This window comes from Pyxicephalus adspersus, chromosome 3 (assembly GCF_032062135.1).
Source record: "Pyxicephalus adspersus chromosome 3, UCB_Pads_2.0, whole genome shotgun sequence".
Lineage (NCBI taxonomy): Eukaryota > Metazoa > Chordata > Amphibia > Anura > Pyxicephalidae > Pyxicephalus > Pyxicephalus adspersus.
In genome coordinates this window covers 24950447-24965636 of record NC_092860.1, presented here as the reverse complement: position 1 = coordinate 24965636, position 15190 = coordinate 24950447, and the positions used below count along the sequence as shown (strand labels likewise).

Here is a 15190-nt window from a genome sequence, read left to right as displayed (position 1 = left end):
CCATATACAGTGTTCTCCCCAGTCCCTTTTAACCAGACTTACCACCCAGCACTTTTTATTAGCCACTCGGCTATCACCAGACAACCACTTAGGCTGGGCTTTGTGTAGGAATTGCTGTCAGTGACTACAGGCAGCCAACCAGCTCTGCCACCAGAGGAGGGAATATATATACTTTTTATCTTTTTCACTCCCCATTGTCTGGAAGCAGAACTGACAAACTGACTCTCACTGTGAGCTTGCTTTTACATGGAGCTATCCTCATACTGAAAGGGGAGTCACAGAGCTACATACAGATCAGTAACTCTTTGCTCCCCATTGGAGAAAACTGCTGTGAACAAATGGTTCTGTTTTTATTATGTGCATTGCTGCATGTTTTTCTTCAGATACTATATGTAAAATTTAAGGGCAGTTTTCTATCCCAGCCATCTTCACAGATTAGAATTGGAATCCCTTGTTAATGACATCACGACATTGATTACAATACTACTATACACTCTTTGTAAAACATGAGACACAAGGAAGCTTGGTCACATTAAAAAAGTATTAGATAGTTGGGGTGTTGTAGTAAAACAACAGAAAAATGGTGCATGTTAGGGGGTGGGCATTACAAAGTATAGGGGGGAGATAGGAAGCATTCACAATTTCGGGGGTTACTAAATACCCATGGTACAAGCAACTGGGAAGAAAAATTGTCATGTGTTGCCCTGACCACTTTTGGACCACTTGACTTCAGCACCATTGTTGGCCTGCTGTGTCTACTACTTATGTGATAGGTAACCTAATGACTATTCTGTGTGTACAGCGGGCTTACTATGTTGCTTTAATTCTAAGGCTGTACACACATGCAATAATTGTCGTTGGAAAGGATCCTTCACAATCCTTCCCAACAAGAAATCACTGCACAATGCATGAACAAGCACTGTACATCCGTACTATTCTGCTCTTTGAAGAGGGGAGGGGGGAGAATGAGGGAGAGGCACTCCGCTGCGCTCTCTCCCCTTCACTTTCATTATTCATCGTCCATCGATCCACCAGGATGGTCATTGGAACCACGGACAACGAGGGCTATTTAAACGCCAGATTATCATTTGATATCAGCCATGAGACAGACGAGAATCACCTGGCTTGTGTATGTAGTCTTAGGCTATGTTCACACTGGCAATAAAATCGCAGGGCAGTACACTACATGTATCTTCTACCCGTTATGGAGAATGGGTGCACAGTGCCAGCCACCAGAAACTTTGCAGGATTGCAGATCTGAACCTGCCTTATGCACTACCAGGAAGTGATGTTACTGGAAATATCTTTAGTTAGGAAGTTGTAGTAAAAATATTTTTGCATAAGAAAACTGCATACAGTGAGGCATTACAGCAAACTGAATAGATTTTAGATTTACATACATAAAAAATCTTTGATACATGAAGGCTATTGCCTTCTAAAAAATTACAATTAAATATACATCTTCATATGGGATGGAAAGGTTGAATCATCTAAAAGATAGTGGAAGCATTGCCAATATTGAACACCTAAGGCAGGGGTGACCACACTTTTTTGGCTTCCAAGTCTTCTTTCCCTGCCCTTACCTCTCACCCCCCCCACCTTACCCACTTGTTATCCTCCCCTCTTCTCCTTTCCCTTTTTACTATCTTCTTCTTACCTTTTCTTCATCTTTCTCACTTTTCTTTTAAAAAAAACAGGAACCAACAAAGTTCTTAATTTTGACCAGTGCACATATCTGGCTGACATATGACTGTCTGACACTGTTACTGATACTGTTTTTTATGATACTACGTGTCTGTCTATACTTAACAAGTCTGTGCTTTTAATATGCTCTGTAATATGTATCATATTGGTTCAGCGTCATGTGTTAGCATACATCTGCAGTTTCTGTCTTATTGTTGGCTGCTTATAAAAATATTAATAAAAAAAAAATAACCAAGTCAAAATGATCTACCGACATTAAAAACTTGGACTTACCGGTAGTAACTCCTGTTCACAATAAAGGTAATTTTGAAAGGCCGGCCTCTATGATCTACTCACTTTGCCTTTGTGATCCACCTGTTGGGCACCCCTGACCTAAGGTTTGGAAGATCTTCATACTTTATTTTTAAATAGGCAAGCATATACAGAAATAACAAAAGATCTACAATTAACTAAATTATTGGAGCATATATAAATATTCAAAGAACATAAAACTCCTAAACCAAACTGAGATAAATACAAACCACGATGTTTGAATATTGATATGGTTAGGAGCAATTGTTCCAGTTTTATTAGAGAGTAAAAAAAATAAATTTGGAAAAAGCAGGAGGGAGAAAAGACGAAAATAAAAAATAAAAAGGAGGGCGGTTAGGAGTATCAAAGGACCACAGCAATTACACCCAACAATAATATAAAATAAGAATTACTATTTGGTGTTAGATATTATGCACTTGTATATTGGATCTACCCAGAAACCAACCTTGTATTGTCTTGTTTGGATAAGAGAGATCTTCTCCCCATAGAATGAGAACTTTCCACAGAATATTTTCCTCTGCTTCATTTGTTTTCATTAATAGAAAAGGTGTTGAACATTGTCAGGTCTGCATCAGGAGATTTGTATGCTAACATTTGGAAGAATTCACATCCTTCAGGGACCCTAAAGCTGGAGGGGGTTCAGCCCTCGGAGAGATCAAGCACCAAACTATTAGATGGATGTATATCAGCTATTTTAAATCTTGTAATATTTTAATCATGATTGTTATAATACAAATTTGGGATTTAAAATTATATCCAAAAACATTGATTTATTAAAAAAATGTGCCTAAAAAGTCCCATATAAAACAAGAAAAAGCCTATATAACAATTGGGAATGTGGCATAATAAAGTCATATAGGAGGAGGTGACAAATTTATTACCTATGAAATCACTTTATGACTTGCTATATCTATTAGGAATAACATTTTGTTCTTGGTCTATTAGGTATTTTAAAAAAGAGAGGCGGGTTTACTTTAAATTCTAAACCCCGTCATATAGTGATTCAGATTTGAGAATAGGGTTGGGTAGAAAAAGAAAAAAAAAAAATCACCATGATTTTTTGGTACCTAACTTTTATTTTTAATAGATTTATATATTTTCTATATTAATTTAAGGCAAATATTATATCAGTGGCAACATTACCGAGTGATTGTGTCACGTATAACAGGGAGGGGAGGGAAACAGAAAGGTGTATATACTACTAGGCCTCGAATGACTAAGGAAAAAGGGAATGGTCACCCCTTACAGACACCCTAATCTGGCCCTAACTCCTAACTGTATGAGCATCCCCTGATGGTAGGAAAGCTCATACTCAGGAACCTAGGCCCTACTAGCCCTGTAAAGCCCTGGCAGTAGTGTTTGGCTTGAGACTGCTGGTTCCTTCCCCTATGAAGGACCCAGTGTCTCCCTGAGGCCTAGTAAACAACAAAATAACACAAAACACCAATACACCAAAAGTAAAGCAACTTATCTTAGCAGATATTAACAGGAACACAGGATAGCTCAACACTCCAGCTATTCACATCCCAGCAGTGAATATCAACCGCACAGCATGAAGTGTGAGGCTAGACTAAATGGAGGAGCAGTAATGACCAGCACCTGCACCTGATGTAAGGGGAGTGGTCATTACAAACAACAACACAGAAACAAGTAAAACCAAAGAGGCTGTCAGATATTCACATATGCAGCTTGTCTGACAGATCCTCAAACTTCTGTCACGGAAGGGACCGTGACAGATTGGTGTTTAACCCCCCTAGCGTTCTAATTCTGTCATTTTTTGATGCAAAAAGTGATCCTATTTTTTTTGCGTAGAAATTTTTGTTTATATTGTGGGCCTGTAATTCTTAGGATTAACTCCCGGGTATAATTATTATATTTATTTATTATATTAGAATCATAATTTATAAAATAATACATAATTATAAATCATTATTATAAAAAATAATGAAATATTAGCCCAAAACAATGTAATTTATCCAAAAAAAAAATTTTATCAAAAATTTCATTCTGAAATTTTCCAAACAAGGGTGCAATATTATTGATTAATAATAATATAAATTATATGCAGATTTTAGAAAAAAAAATTTACTTCAATTCAGGAAGTGATTAAAAAGTCATTAAAAGGTCAGGGCTAATAGCGTGCAAAATGTAAATCAGGGCACTGGGCAATGATGCTTGGTGCACTACAATATGTATTTATACTTTTATTATGCACTACAATATGTATTTATACTTTTATTATATGTTTTGATGTGTTTTTACTTTAAAAAAAAAATTTAAAAGCAGATTACATAGTAATCTGCTTTTAAATTTCCCGCCCCCAGAATCCATCACTCCACCGCATCATCCGGAAGATGTCACACATCTTGCCGGGTGATGCGGTGGGGATGTCCCCGCCCTACTTCATTCCCCTGCTCGCATCTCCTGGAGGCTGATCTCTGGGTGATGCGAGCAGGAGAGTGAGCAGCGGGGTCATCATCCCCTACTCCCGGAGGGTGAGATCAGTCTCCGGGAGTAGGGGATATCCCCGCTGCTCACTCTCCTGCTCGTATCTCCTGGAGGCTGATCTCCGGGTGCGGCGAGCAGGAGAGTGAGCAGCGGGGACATCCCCTACTCCCGGAGGCTGATCAGTCTCCGGGAGTAGTGGATGATGTCCCCGCTGCTCACTGTCCTGCTCGCCGCACCCGGAGATCAGCCTCCGGGAGATACGAGCAGGAGTAGATCCAGGGGGTGCTGCCAGCGGGAAATCTCCGCTGGCATCACCCTCTGGATTTACCATTGGTGATCGCATCTGCATTTAGATGCGATGCACCAAGCAGAAATCCTGCTTGGTGCATCGCATCTAACTGCAGATGCGTGCAGCGGGGTGGCGGGGACCCCCGGGCAGGCTTTAAAAGCAGATTACTCCGTAATCTGCTTTTAAATTTCCCGCCCGGCCACGCCCCCCGACGGAGAAGTGCCCCGCCATCGCAGCGGCATCCTGCGATCGCCGCTGGACCGCGGGGATCAGGTAAGGGGGACCCCCAAAGGTACCCCGAGTGTGACTCGGGATTACCGCTTTTTGCAATTTTTCCGGCCCCGAGTCACACTCGGGAACACCCCTTAGGGGGTTAATGTCCTGCTCAACATATGTACGGCCATGTAAAGGATGTGGCTGCTTTATGCTGGAAAAATTTTCACTTCATTTTTAATCTAGTGCTCATTGAGTTTAAGATGCTCATTAAGTCCAGTTTTATTGTCTTTAGGGGTTGGATGTCTTTTCTAAGCTTTTGTGTATCTTAAGACTTAACCTTACCAACAATTGTGGAGTTGTCAGTTAAATTACATTTTGTGTCCCCCATTGCAGCCAACTAGTACAATTATGTTTTAACCAGCATGCCTATAGATGTCACTGCATTCTCAGGTTGACCCTTTCCTTGTGGTTACATACTGCTTCTGCAATATGTCTGACTCTGTGCACAAGGGATATCTCTTGCTTTTGAGAGAAAATCTCTGGCTGGAGAGGATACACATTCATCAGTGAAGCTGGGTAATCCTGCAAACCTGAAATAGATTTCCTCAAAGTAATTTGCAATTCGCTAGCAAATGTCTTGAATCCTGGACCCAAACCATTCCAGGTTTGCTGGATTACCTAGCTTCACTAATGAAAGTGTATCCTTCCCAGCCTTGGAGAGCTTTAATAAATCAGGGCAATATTATATTTCCCCACCCTTTATAAAGGTGGGGAAACTCTCTAAGGCTGAGATATTTTTGGAGGTAGGCTAACAAAAGAGAAGGATGATTGGAACTATGTCTTAACTATAAGTTGACCTTGAATCTATAGATATTCCAGTAACCAAGGGAGTTGCTCAGTTGTCTTCCCTCCCTCCTTATACGGTATATACCATCCGTGAACATATGATGGGTCAATTGTTTGGATGTTTTACTGGTTGTGAATATATGTACAAATATATTACTATTTGTGAGTGATTGTTCCTGCTATTGATTGATACATTTTTTTTTACTATATATTGGATTGTGATATATTCTGTCCTTAGTTACGTGAATAGAAAAAAGTAGTATATCAAGGGGGATCTAATATTGTGCAAATTATATACAGTTGCCAAATCTGATATAATTATTAGGAAAAAGAGAGGAAAAGATGGCTTTAATGGCAATAAAAATAACTGATATGTTACTCCATAAAGACTTGTTACATATTCTCAGCTAGACATAGTGCTACTATGCTAGGAAACATATGTAGCCAATAGTTACATATCACAAAGGATCATATTAACATTTTGTAATAATTGTCTCATTACCCGACGCGTTTCACTCAATGGCTTTCTCAGGGGATTCAGAGCTTCAAGCTGGTAATCAGTAGTTGTTGATCATGCAAGTAATATGGAGAAGAAGAGTTGGTGTGCTAGGTAATTGAGTGTAGAGATATAAGGTGGCTGTGTATAGTTCAAAGTTATGTTGCCTAATTCTATATTTCTAGTGTGTGTTACTTCCCCCACCTCCTAGATTGTAAGCTCTTCGATGGCAGGATCCTCTCCTTCTCCTGTGTCACTGTCTGTATTTGTCATTTGCAACCCCTATTTAATGTACAGCGATGAGTAATATGTTGATGCCATATAAAGCCTGTTTATTAATAATAATAATAATGTAATAGTTTAATAGAAATAACTTAGTTTTCCAGTTGATATGGTAGGAGTCCATAAGCGATGGCTACTTGGTTGATAATCAATATTTGTGGAAAAATTAAATTACCAGTACTAGAAAGGAAATTTATTGGGTTCCATTGTTGAAGCTAAATGGAGGGTACCCGAGAGGGATAAGGTCCCAGTTTCAAAATGAACTGCACAAATGCCAATATTGAAGCAAATATATTAGGTACATTCAATCAGGAACGAGGACTCCAAATTATCACTTGGGAGAAAGTGATTTCAAAGATGGTGTCCAGTCACGTTGGTGGAGAGTGGGAAGGATGGGATACCTGCAGCCAGCCCCCTTTTTAATACTTTTTAGAGTAATATTTCAGTTATTTTTATTGCCAAAAAGCCATCTGTACCTCTCTTTTTTCCTGTCCCTAGTTACTCTTGAGGAAGCAGTACTGGCTGATCTGGACAGAACTTACATTGGGAAAAATGTCTGTTTATCCAGAACCAATGTTGCTTTTTTAATTATTATGTGTACTCTGTTGTATATTCTTTAAGTATATGCTGTGAAAATCCATAAAACTTTTATTTTTCTGTTAAAAATGTCTTCCATTATTCTGGAAAGTTTTAATCAAGGGGACAGGCTAGAAGGGTTAGGGAAAAGTCCCGAGCCTGACTGATATGCCGGAGATATAAAGCAACACTAAGTCTACCCCTGATATATCTACTTAGGTGAGCTGATGGGTAATGGTGGCCACTGCTTCCCAAAAGGAAGACAGTTTTGGGCATTCCCAGATTATAATTAGACAGGCTTGTCAGTGGATGTACTAGAGCAGGGGTGTCAAACTCTGGCCCGGGTGTCAAACTGCTGCTGTCCTGCCGCTGCATTTATATAGCACCGCTACTACAATTCCTGGCATCACTTGCATCTATAAAACAGCAGGCTCCCTGCCTATGCATGGCCCCACATTGGACTGTTTTATAGATGCAAATAATGCCCGGAATTTTAGTAGCGGCGCTATTTCAATGAAGATGGAGGGCCATTTATAGGATTTAGCTCCGCATTGGCTGCGTCTGGCATTTCCAACACTCCCCCACAGCTGTACTTTTGCCTTGCTACTCCAAGGCATCGATGTAATATGTTATGCCTCTTTCTCAATTATAGGCTTGTTCCAGTTTGAATGTGAAGCAAAACCTGTTGAAAAGTTTATATGTATATATATGAGAAGGAAACACTTTTTCAATAAATTTCAAGGTTGGTCCGTGACTTTGTCTAAGTTTTTAATTTTGACCCTCTGTGTATTTGAGTTTGACACCCCTGTACTAAAGGCTCAAAAGAATCATTGCAGTATAGTTTTTCCTCCTCTGAGTTGCTGTTTTGTTTGCTAGGCAGGATTGAGGTAGATATTCCATTGATACTACTATATCTGGACTAGCCAAGGAAAGTGTCATAAACTGATCTGGTAAAGATGATCTTAAAAATCCTGTGGGCTCTGCCAGGGCATCCCAAAGTGCTTACCCATGGCCTTATCTTGCTTGCTAGCTTTCATGGAATAGCTATAAAAGCTTTGATTCTGAGGGAAGGGGTCATCATGGAATCTGTCATTCCTATTATGCAGAAGGCATATAAATCCACTTACTGCAAGGTATAAATTAGACTTCGTAACGGATACTTTGAGTGGTGCAAGTCTTTCATCCCAGAAGTTTCTAAATGAGGTGGATCTACTTTAGGATCCAAGTTTTGACATGCAGCTAGCCTTTAACATCTTTTACAACCAAACTTTTTGCTTTCGTCACCGTCTTGTCATGTAGCAAGTCATGTAGGTGCCTCTTGCAAATTATCCTCATAGGGATTTGAATTTTGTTGTCCATTAGCATCAATATTTATTTGCGTGTCTGTCTGGCCATAGATAGATCCATGGGCTAGCAGCCCTGTTTTGTAATAAATCTTATTAGACTTTTCACAGGTAGTCAGTATTGAAGCTTCAAACATGGTCTCTGCTTTTCACCATAATCAGGACCAAAGCCTACAATCCTTATGTTCAGTGAAAGTTCAAACAGATTTTTCTCTTTTTGGGGTGTGTAGTTTGTTTGGATCTACTGTTCACACCTGTTAGCTTAAATATTGGGTGACCCCATTTTATAGTTTTAGTACAGCTTACTTCACCAGGTCTGAGAGCATTCTTTGTATACTTAAGCATCAGGCTAATACTACTCCTAAATTTACTTGCACAAACTTGTTCTGCTCCATAGAGTTGTGTTATTAGGGGTCTGCTGCAACTCTTAAAAAATGCTGAAAGTTTCCAGATAAAGGTGTCTGGTTTACTGTATATCCAAATACTAGTAGCAGCATTAGGCTACCTACACACGGCAGATTCTCCTTGGTGGAAACAATCCTAATAGTTTCCAGTGACAAATACTTTGTATACACTGTAAACACCCTGGCCGGGCGAGCGAGTGCATCTGCTGTTCTCTCCCCCCTAGCTATTCATGGATCTGCTATGAAGGATGCATGAATGACATCAAGGGAGTGCTGTACTCATCAGATTTTAAACCAAGATCAGCATAACCATTAGCCTCGGATGATTATCAGACATCTCTATGTAGCCTAAAGTTAACTGGTTAGTGTAAACTAAAGCGTTAAAAATTTTCTTTTTGCAGGATTCAAAACACATTACAGATTTCTCAAAATAAAGAAAACAAAACCTAATATTTGTTAAAGTTACTGTTAAATAACAGTTATCCATGAATAAACTGAACTACAGCAGAAATGTAAATTTTGCGCCGATTCATAGGGAGCATACAAGCTGCGATGGCTTAAGAGGTGAAGTACAGAGCAAATGATAAGGTTTAGTTTTTCATAAAGTTTATTGTTACACCAAATAAACAATGATTTAGAACCGCAGCTTCTGAAAGAACCACTTGTTTTTGCCTGTCTTGTACCTGTAAAAAATAAACAGAATGGATTACAAAACACATTTTATACTCGGATAAAAACCATTTATCACTTTACCAATGCCATCACCGAACAGGACTTCTAGGAACCAGGCGCTATGTGACTGGCTCAGCAACAGAATTTCTCACATAAATGCTATCAATGTACATTTTTTACATTTAACACTAAAAAAGAACCTATAGAGAGAGACTATGTAAGTGGCCATTGTTAGTTTGGGTGTAAAATTTTTGTTTACGTGGATCTGATCTTCTGCCTTTAATACCTTCTGATTTACTGACTGAGAAAGGAGGATGCGGCTCAGGGGTTCAGATAACAGTCACAGTTTTGCATTCTTGTTTTAGGTGTTTCCGTAACACCATCAAAACCAAATAATCCAGTGAAACTGAAACCCAGACTGGGGAGCATAATTTGTGACTAGTCTTCAGGGTACAGGTTCTATGGAGACATTAAGGTTTGCACCTGCCACCAGGTGTGTATCCCTATTCTCTGCGTATGACATCAGCTCAAAAATTTGCAATCAGATTTCATGCAGATTTATGTATCAGAAAAAAAAAATTTGCCAACAGCTACTGTATAGGACCATACAAAACTAGCATGTACTTTCTGGAAGTACCCCTTACTTCTACGTATAGAGCATCATGTGACAGCTCTAATGCTTTGTTGTGAATGGCTCAGGGCTGTCAAACAAGAACAAAAATCATCTATTTTATATCAGCGCCAAATATACTGACTTTCATTTAATCATAACCTTTCCACTCCATCCTGGTCACTTTGGAGAGGACTTTCCATGAGCAATGAAGAGCTCACACTCAACAGCTGAATTGCAACGTTTAGATATAAACACTAACCTACCTCAACTCTGTTAGCTTTTCAGAGGCCTGAAAGAGTTGGTAATGGGACACATACTTTGATTCAACCCTCAACTCAAGATGTTTTTATTTTTTAAGTTTATTTGCAAGCAGGCTGCAGATGCCAGGATACTACATGGAGCTCTACAGCTCATTGTACATTATACAGAAGATTCTGAACAGGTAGGTAAGTTTTATTGCAGAACAGTCATAGCATTCCCATCTGCAATAAATAACTGCCCTATAATGTCAGTTTTAGGTGTATTTCTGTTTTAGGAAAAATCTATGCTTATAAACAAAAATTACGATGATTCCATATGGTGTGAATGAATGTATTTTAAGTGAATCTACACAATATTTTCAGAACACATGGCTACTGATAATGGTTTGAGTGTCTGCGTGGGATTCCTCCCACATTCCAAAAACATGCAGTTAGGTTAATTGGCTTCCCCAAAAAATTTACCTTACACTACATTATGACATATGGTTGAAGCAGGGATATTAGATTTTGAGCCCCTTTGAGGAACAGATAGTGTCACGACTATGGACTTTGAAAAGTGCATCATATTGGACGATGGATGAGCGCTGTACACACACAAGATTCTCGTCTGATATCGGCCCTGAGCCAATTTTAGGACGAGAACTATTGCACATGTGTACCTAGCATTAGACCTTTGAACCTGATCCTTGTGTTGATAATTTGTTGGAAGCACAAGTGTGCATTTAAAGATAATGCAGGAAAAAACAGCATAATGGAAGGTTTACCATATTGGTACAACCAGTTACAAATACTAGTAACAAAAATATGTGAACCACAAAGAATGTCAAGACAAAGAATCAACACAAAAGTGCTCAAATGGAAAAGATTACGATCCGCCATTTACTGCAATCTAGGGCTCGGGGAGATTCTCCCCTCACCTGCTGTCTAACCAGACAGGTTAAAGTATATCTGTAGCAGGGGCATAAACATTACACAAATCCTGACAGGGGTTTTATCCTGCCCCTATAGAACTGAACAAAAGCATTCTTATTTCTGTCCATTGTGGTTGAAGAGCTCAATATATTTCTCATGCAGCTACTAGGCAGAAGCAATTTTTTATAAGGGTCCCAGACAGCAGTACAAAAACCTGCACAAGTCAAAATTAGACAATCAGAAAAAAAATCATCATCATAATCATCAGTATAGCATACAGCAAGATGTGTCAAACACATTGACTACGAACCTTTCCTCAAATTTGACTTTGGCCTCCCTTCTTGCTTTACGTTTCAGAGCTGGGTCCCTGAAAACATCCTTGTTCACCACAGCCTTGTCGAGAGGGATATCAACAGAGTATCTGGAAAAACAAATGTAAAGTCAATACCATCCAAAAAATGCTTCCATATAAATAAGAGGAATTCAGAATTGCTAAGAATATTTCTGTTTCATGGGATCAATATACAACAAAGGTCTGACATGTCTAACCCTTTGCAGTGACAGATTAGGGCAGCTCCTAGGGAAAGCGTCACTGTTTTAAGAAAACACTGTCACTCATTTGCAACCCGTTTAATTTACAGCGCTGTGTAATATGTTGATGCATTTTTTTAAATCCCGTTTAATAAGCGCTCCACACACCTGGTTGGCATGAGGTGGTTGTAGTTGTACACCTTCACAAAAGACTTGATCTTGGAACGCTTGGCAATCCTCTTCTTGCCCATAGTGGCGGTGACCTTACGGGGGTAGCGATCAATGCCAGCGACCAGGGCGTGGCTGTATTGACGGTCAGAGGTGCCATCATCGATGTTCTGTTCAGGAGAAAATAAAATTCTGCATCAATGTTTTTTTATCACACACAATGGTGAGCAGATTGGTAAATAGAAGGCTAACATTTTCCTGCATGGACCTGCTGTGGATTCTGATGCTGCACTGACCCAATTTGATAACTCCACCTCCCCAGTGTGAGAGAATACAGTTTCACCTGCATTTGCCTCCATCCCCAATGACAACATGCTGGATGTGACATGAGGGGGAAGTAATGGCACAGATATTGGGGTAGTGTAGTGAAAGGAGCGACAGCACTACCGATAATTTAAATCGATTTATGCCCAAACCCATTTCTGCTGACAAGAGTGCTTATGATAAAAGTAGAATAATCTCCCATGAACAGGAGAAATCCTAAAAGTCTGATAGCACACCAGTAGGGGAAGTCAGCACAAACATCAGAACGGCAGCTAGAACAAAGCCTTAATTTTCCATAATCACATTCTATAAAAAAAAAAATCCCATTTCTGCACTCACCTTTACAATGACGGCTTTGCGGCCTGCATAGCGTCCTGCCAGGACAAGGACGACTTTCCCTGGTTTCATAAACTTGCCCATCTCTGTGAAAAAACATTTACATTGGTAAATAAATATTTTACTCAAACAATGCTAAAAATAACAAATGCTAATGAAAATAGAGGCTATGTGTCAACCAATAAAATCCTCATTGCAACAACTTGGCCTAGGATTTTACCTTTCCATGCTTTGTCCAAAGCTTTGATTTACCATACCCAGATATCAGTGGCCAGGCAATGGCAGCTCTCATATCTAATACCTATGCGGCATGCTCCTACCTTCTGCTCATTTAAAAAAGCACTCAAAACACACACTTTCAAGACTTGCCTACCCATCTTCTGTCTCTTAAAACCCCCACTACTTCCCATCACTACATATCTCCCCTATTGCATGAGACTTCCCCCAACTCCTAGATTGTAAGCTCTTTAGGCCAGGTCCTCGCCTCCTCCAGTGTCACTGTCTGTGTTTGTCATTTGCAACTCCTATTTAATGTACAGCACTGCATATTATGTTGGCGCTATATAAATCCTGTTTATTAATAACAAGGCTGCAGAACTAAAACCGAAGGCATGTCCGCAACACATTGCCATCCTGCCCAAAAATACCTAACAGTGACAGTTTTACCAATATAAAGCCAATCACTAAAATCTACATTTCAGGAGTCATTTTTAACCAGCAAAGACAATCCAATCCGCTTGCATTCCCTTTTATAAGGTGACAACAGTATCACAACTGTGCCCACATTGTCACATGAATCCCTGGAAGAGGCGTCATGTCAGCCCACATTGTACAAGCATGGCCTGCAGCCCACACTGGAGTCTATGCATACAGACAGGAAGAGGATGACCAGACAGGAGGGGATCAGAGGAACTGACACATGGGGACAGATTGGCCCTCACTTGGAGAGAAATCAAACTCAGAGTTATCAGCTCACCTCTGCATCACTGGGGTAGGAAGGCAATGAATTGCCCCAGTAGGATGAATAAAATATGGGGGTGATTACACTTTCCTGGTAAGCTCTCACTATACACACATACAGGGTCACACATCATTATTACACTCATATAACAATCACATTGTAGGCCATTCTATTCCACCATAAGAGCAGCCACTGCTCTCCAGGAATGACACTAGTGTAACTAGGTCTCTGCACTGTCACCTAACACACCAGGCCATGAATTCCTCCTATACGGCTCACCCGGCCACAACACCAGAAACCTCCCGCCCGTAAAACCTCTAAACCCCGACACAGAGCTCAGATATACAGCCTCTGGGATAAACAGCCATTATTGTACTACAATATAAAACAGTTTCCAGAACTCAATGATAACGCTACAAGGAGGATGAATGTAGATTGAACCAACAGCTCCGTCTACTCACTCGCTACAGCTCAATGGCCGCCCTGAAAAGAAAGGAAGTACTTGCGGCGTAGCTCACCTTTCACGCCGCGTTTTACGTGACGTACTTCCTGCAGGGCCCCATCTAGCAGCCACACGTAGCTTCTCTATGGTTCTGGGACGAATGAGATGAATGTAGTCACGTGTTTGTGACTATGTTGTTCTCAGGTGTTTTGGGGATTTACACAGATTAAGTTGGAACCAAACCTAAAATTTTTTATAAAATTTGTGCACGCAAGTTTTTATTGCAGAACTATGTTCCTTCTTTAATTTTATTTGCACAATTATTTACCTAAGCAATGCAATCAGAATGCTTTAGCAATTATTTCTATTAGGATGTTATTAAGAGGGGTATAGGGGAACCCAAGAAGATTTCCCTTCATCTGACAAATGTATGAATGAAAGTATAAATTATATATATATATATATATATATATATATATATATATATATATATATATATATATTTTATTTATTGTTAATAGGCAGGATTTTTTTAATGCCAACATATTACGCAGCGCTGTACATTAAATAAGGGTTGCAAATGACAGACAGCTACAGACAGTGACACAGGAAGAGGAGAGGACGCCGTACCCGAAGAGCTTACAATATATATATATACATAAATACACTTTAAGGTGTATATTTATAAAAAGTTGGATGAAAAACATTCACCCTAAGATTCACCAGAATTTTCTCTGCAGTCTTTATGTTATGGAGATGGGAGAGTAGGTGGGTCTGAAATGCCTGACAACACTCCGTCCACAGAAATGCTGTGTGTTGTCAGCCCCCAACCAGATTTAAAGCTGTAGTCCAACATAACTTTTAGTCTTGCAGACTCATTATTAATATTATTATTATTATTAAACAGGATTTATATAGCGCCAACATATTACGCAGCGCTGTACATTAAATAGGGGTTGCAAATGACAGACTAATACAGACAGTGATACAGGAGAGGACCCTGCCCCGAAGAGCTTACAATCTAGTAGGTGGGGGAATTTCACACACAATAGGAG

At 39.7% G+C, this 15190-nt stretch overlaps 1 protein-coding gene across 1 annotated transcript; it reads right to left on the bottom strand.

Annotated features, from left to right (window-relative positions):
• Window positions 1-9505: 9505 nt before the first annotated feature.
• RPL27 (ribosomal protein L27) lies at window positions 9506-14241 on the bottom strand. Its single transcript, XM_072403991.1, has 5 exons — window positions 14155-14241; window positions 12736-12818; window positions 12073-12242; window positions 11684-11794; window positions 9506-9599 (listed from the first exon to the last, which is right to left on the bottom strand). Exons 2-5 carry the CDS (start codon window positions 12814-12816, stop codon window positions 9551-9553), a joined length of 411 nt encoding a protein of 136 aa, XP_072260092.1. The 5' UTR covers window positions 12817-12818; window positions 14155-14241; the 3' UTR covers window positions 9506-9550.
• Window positions 14242-15190: the final 949 nt, after the last annotated feature.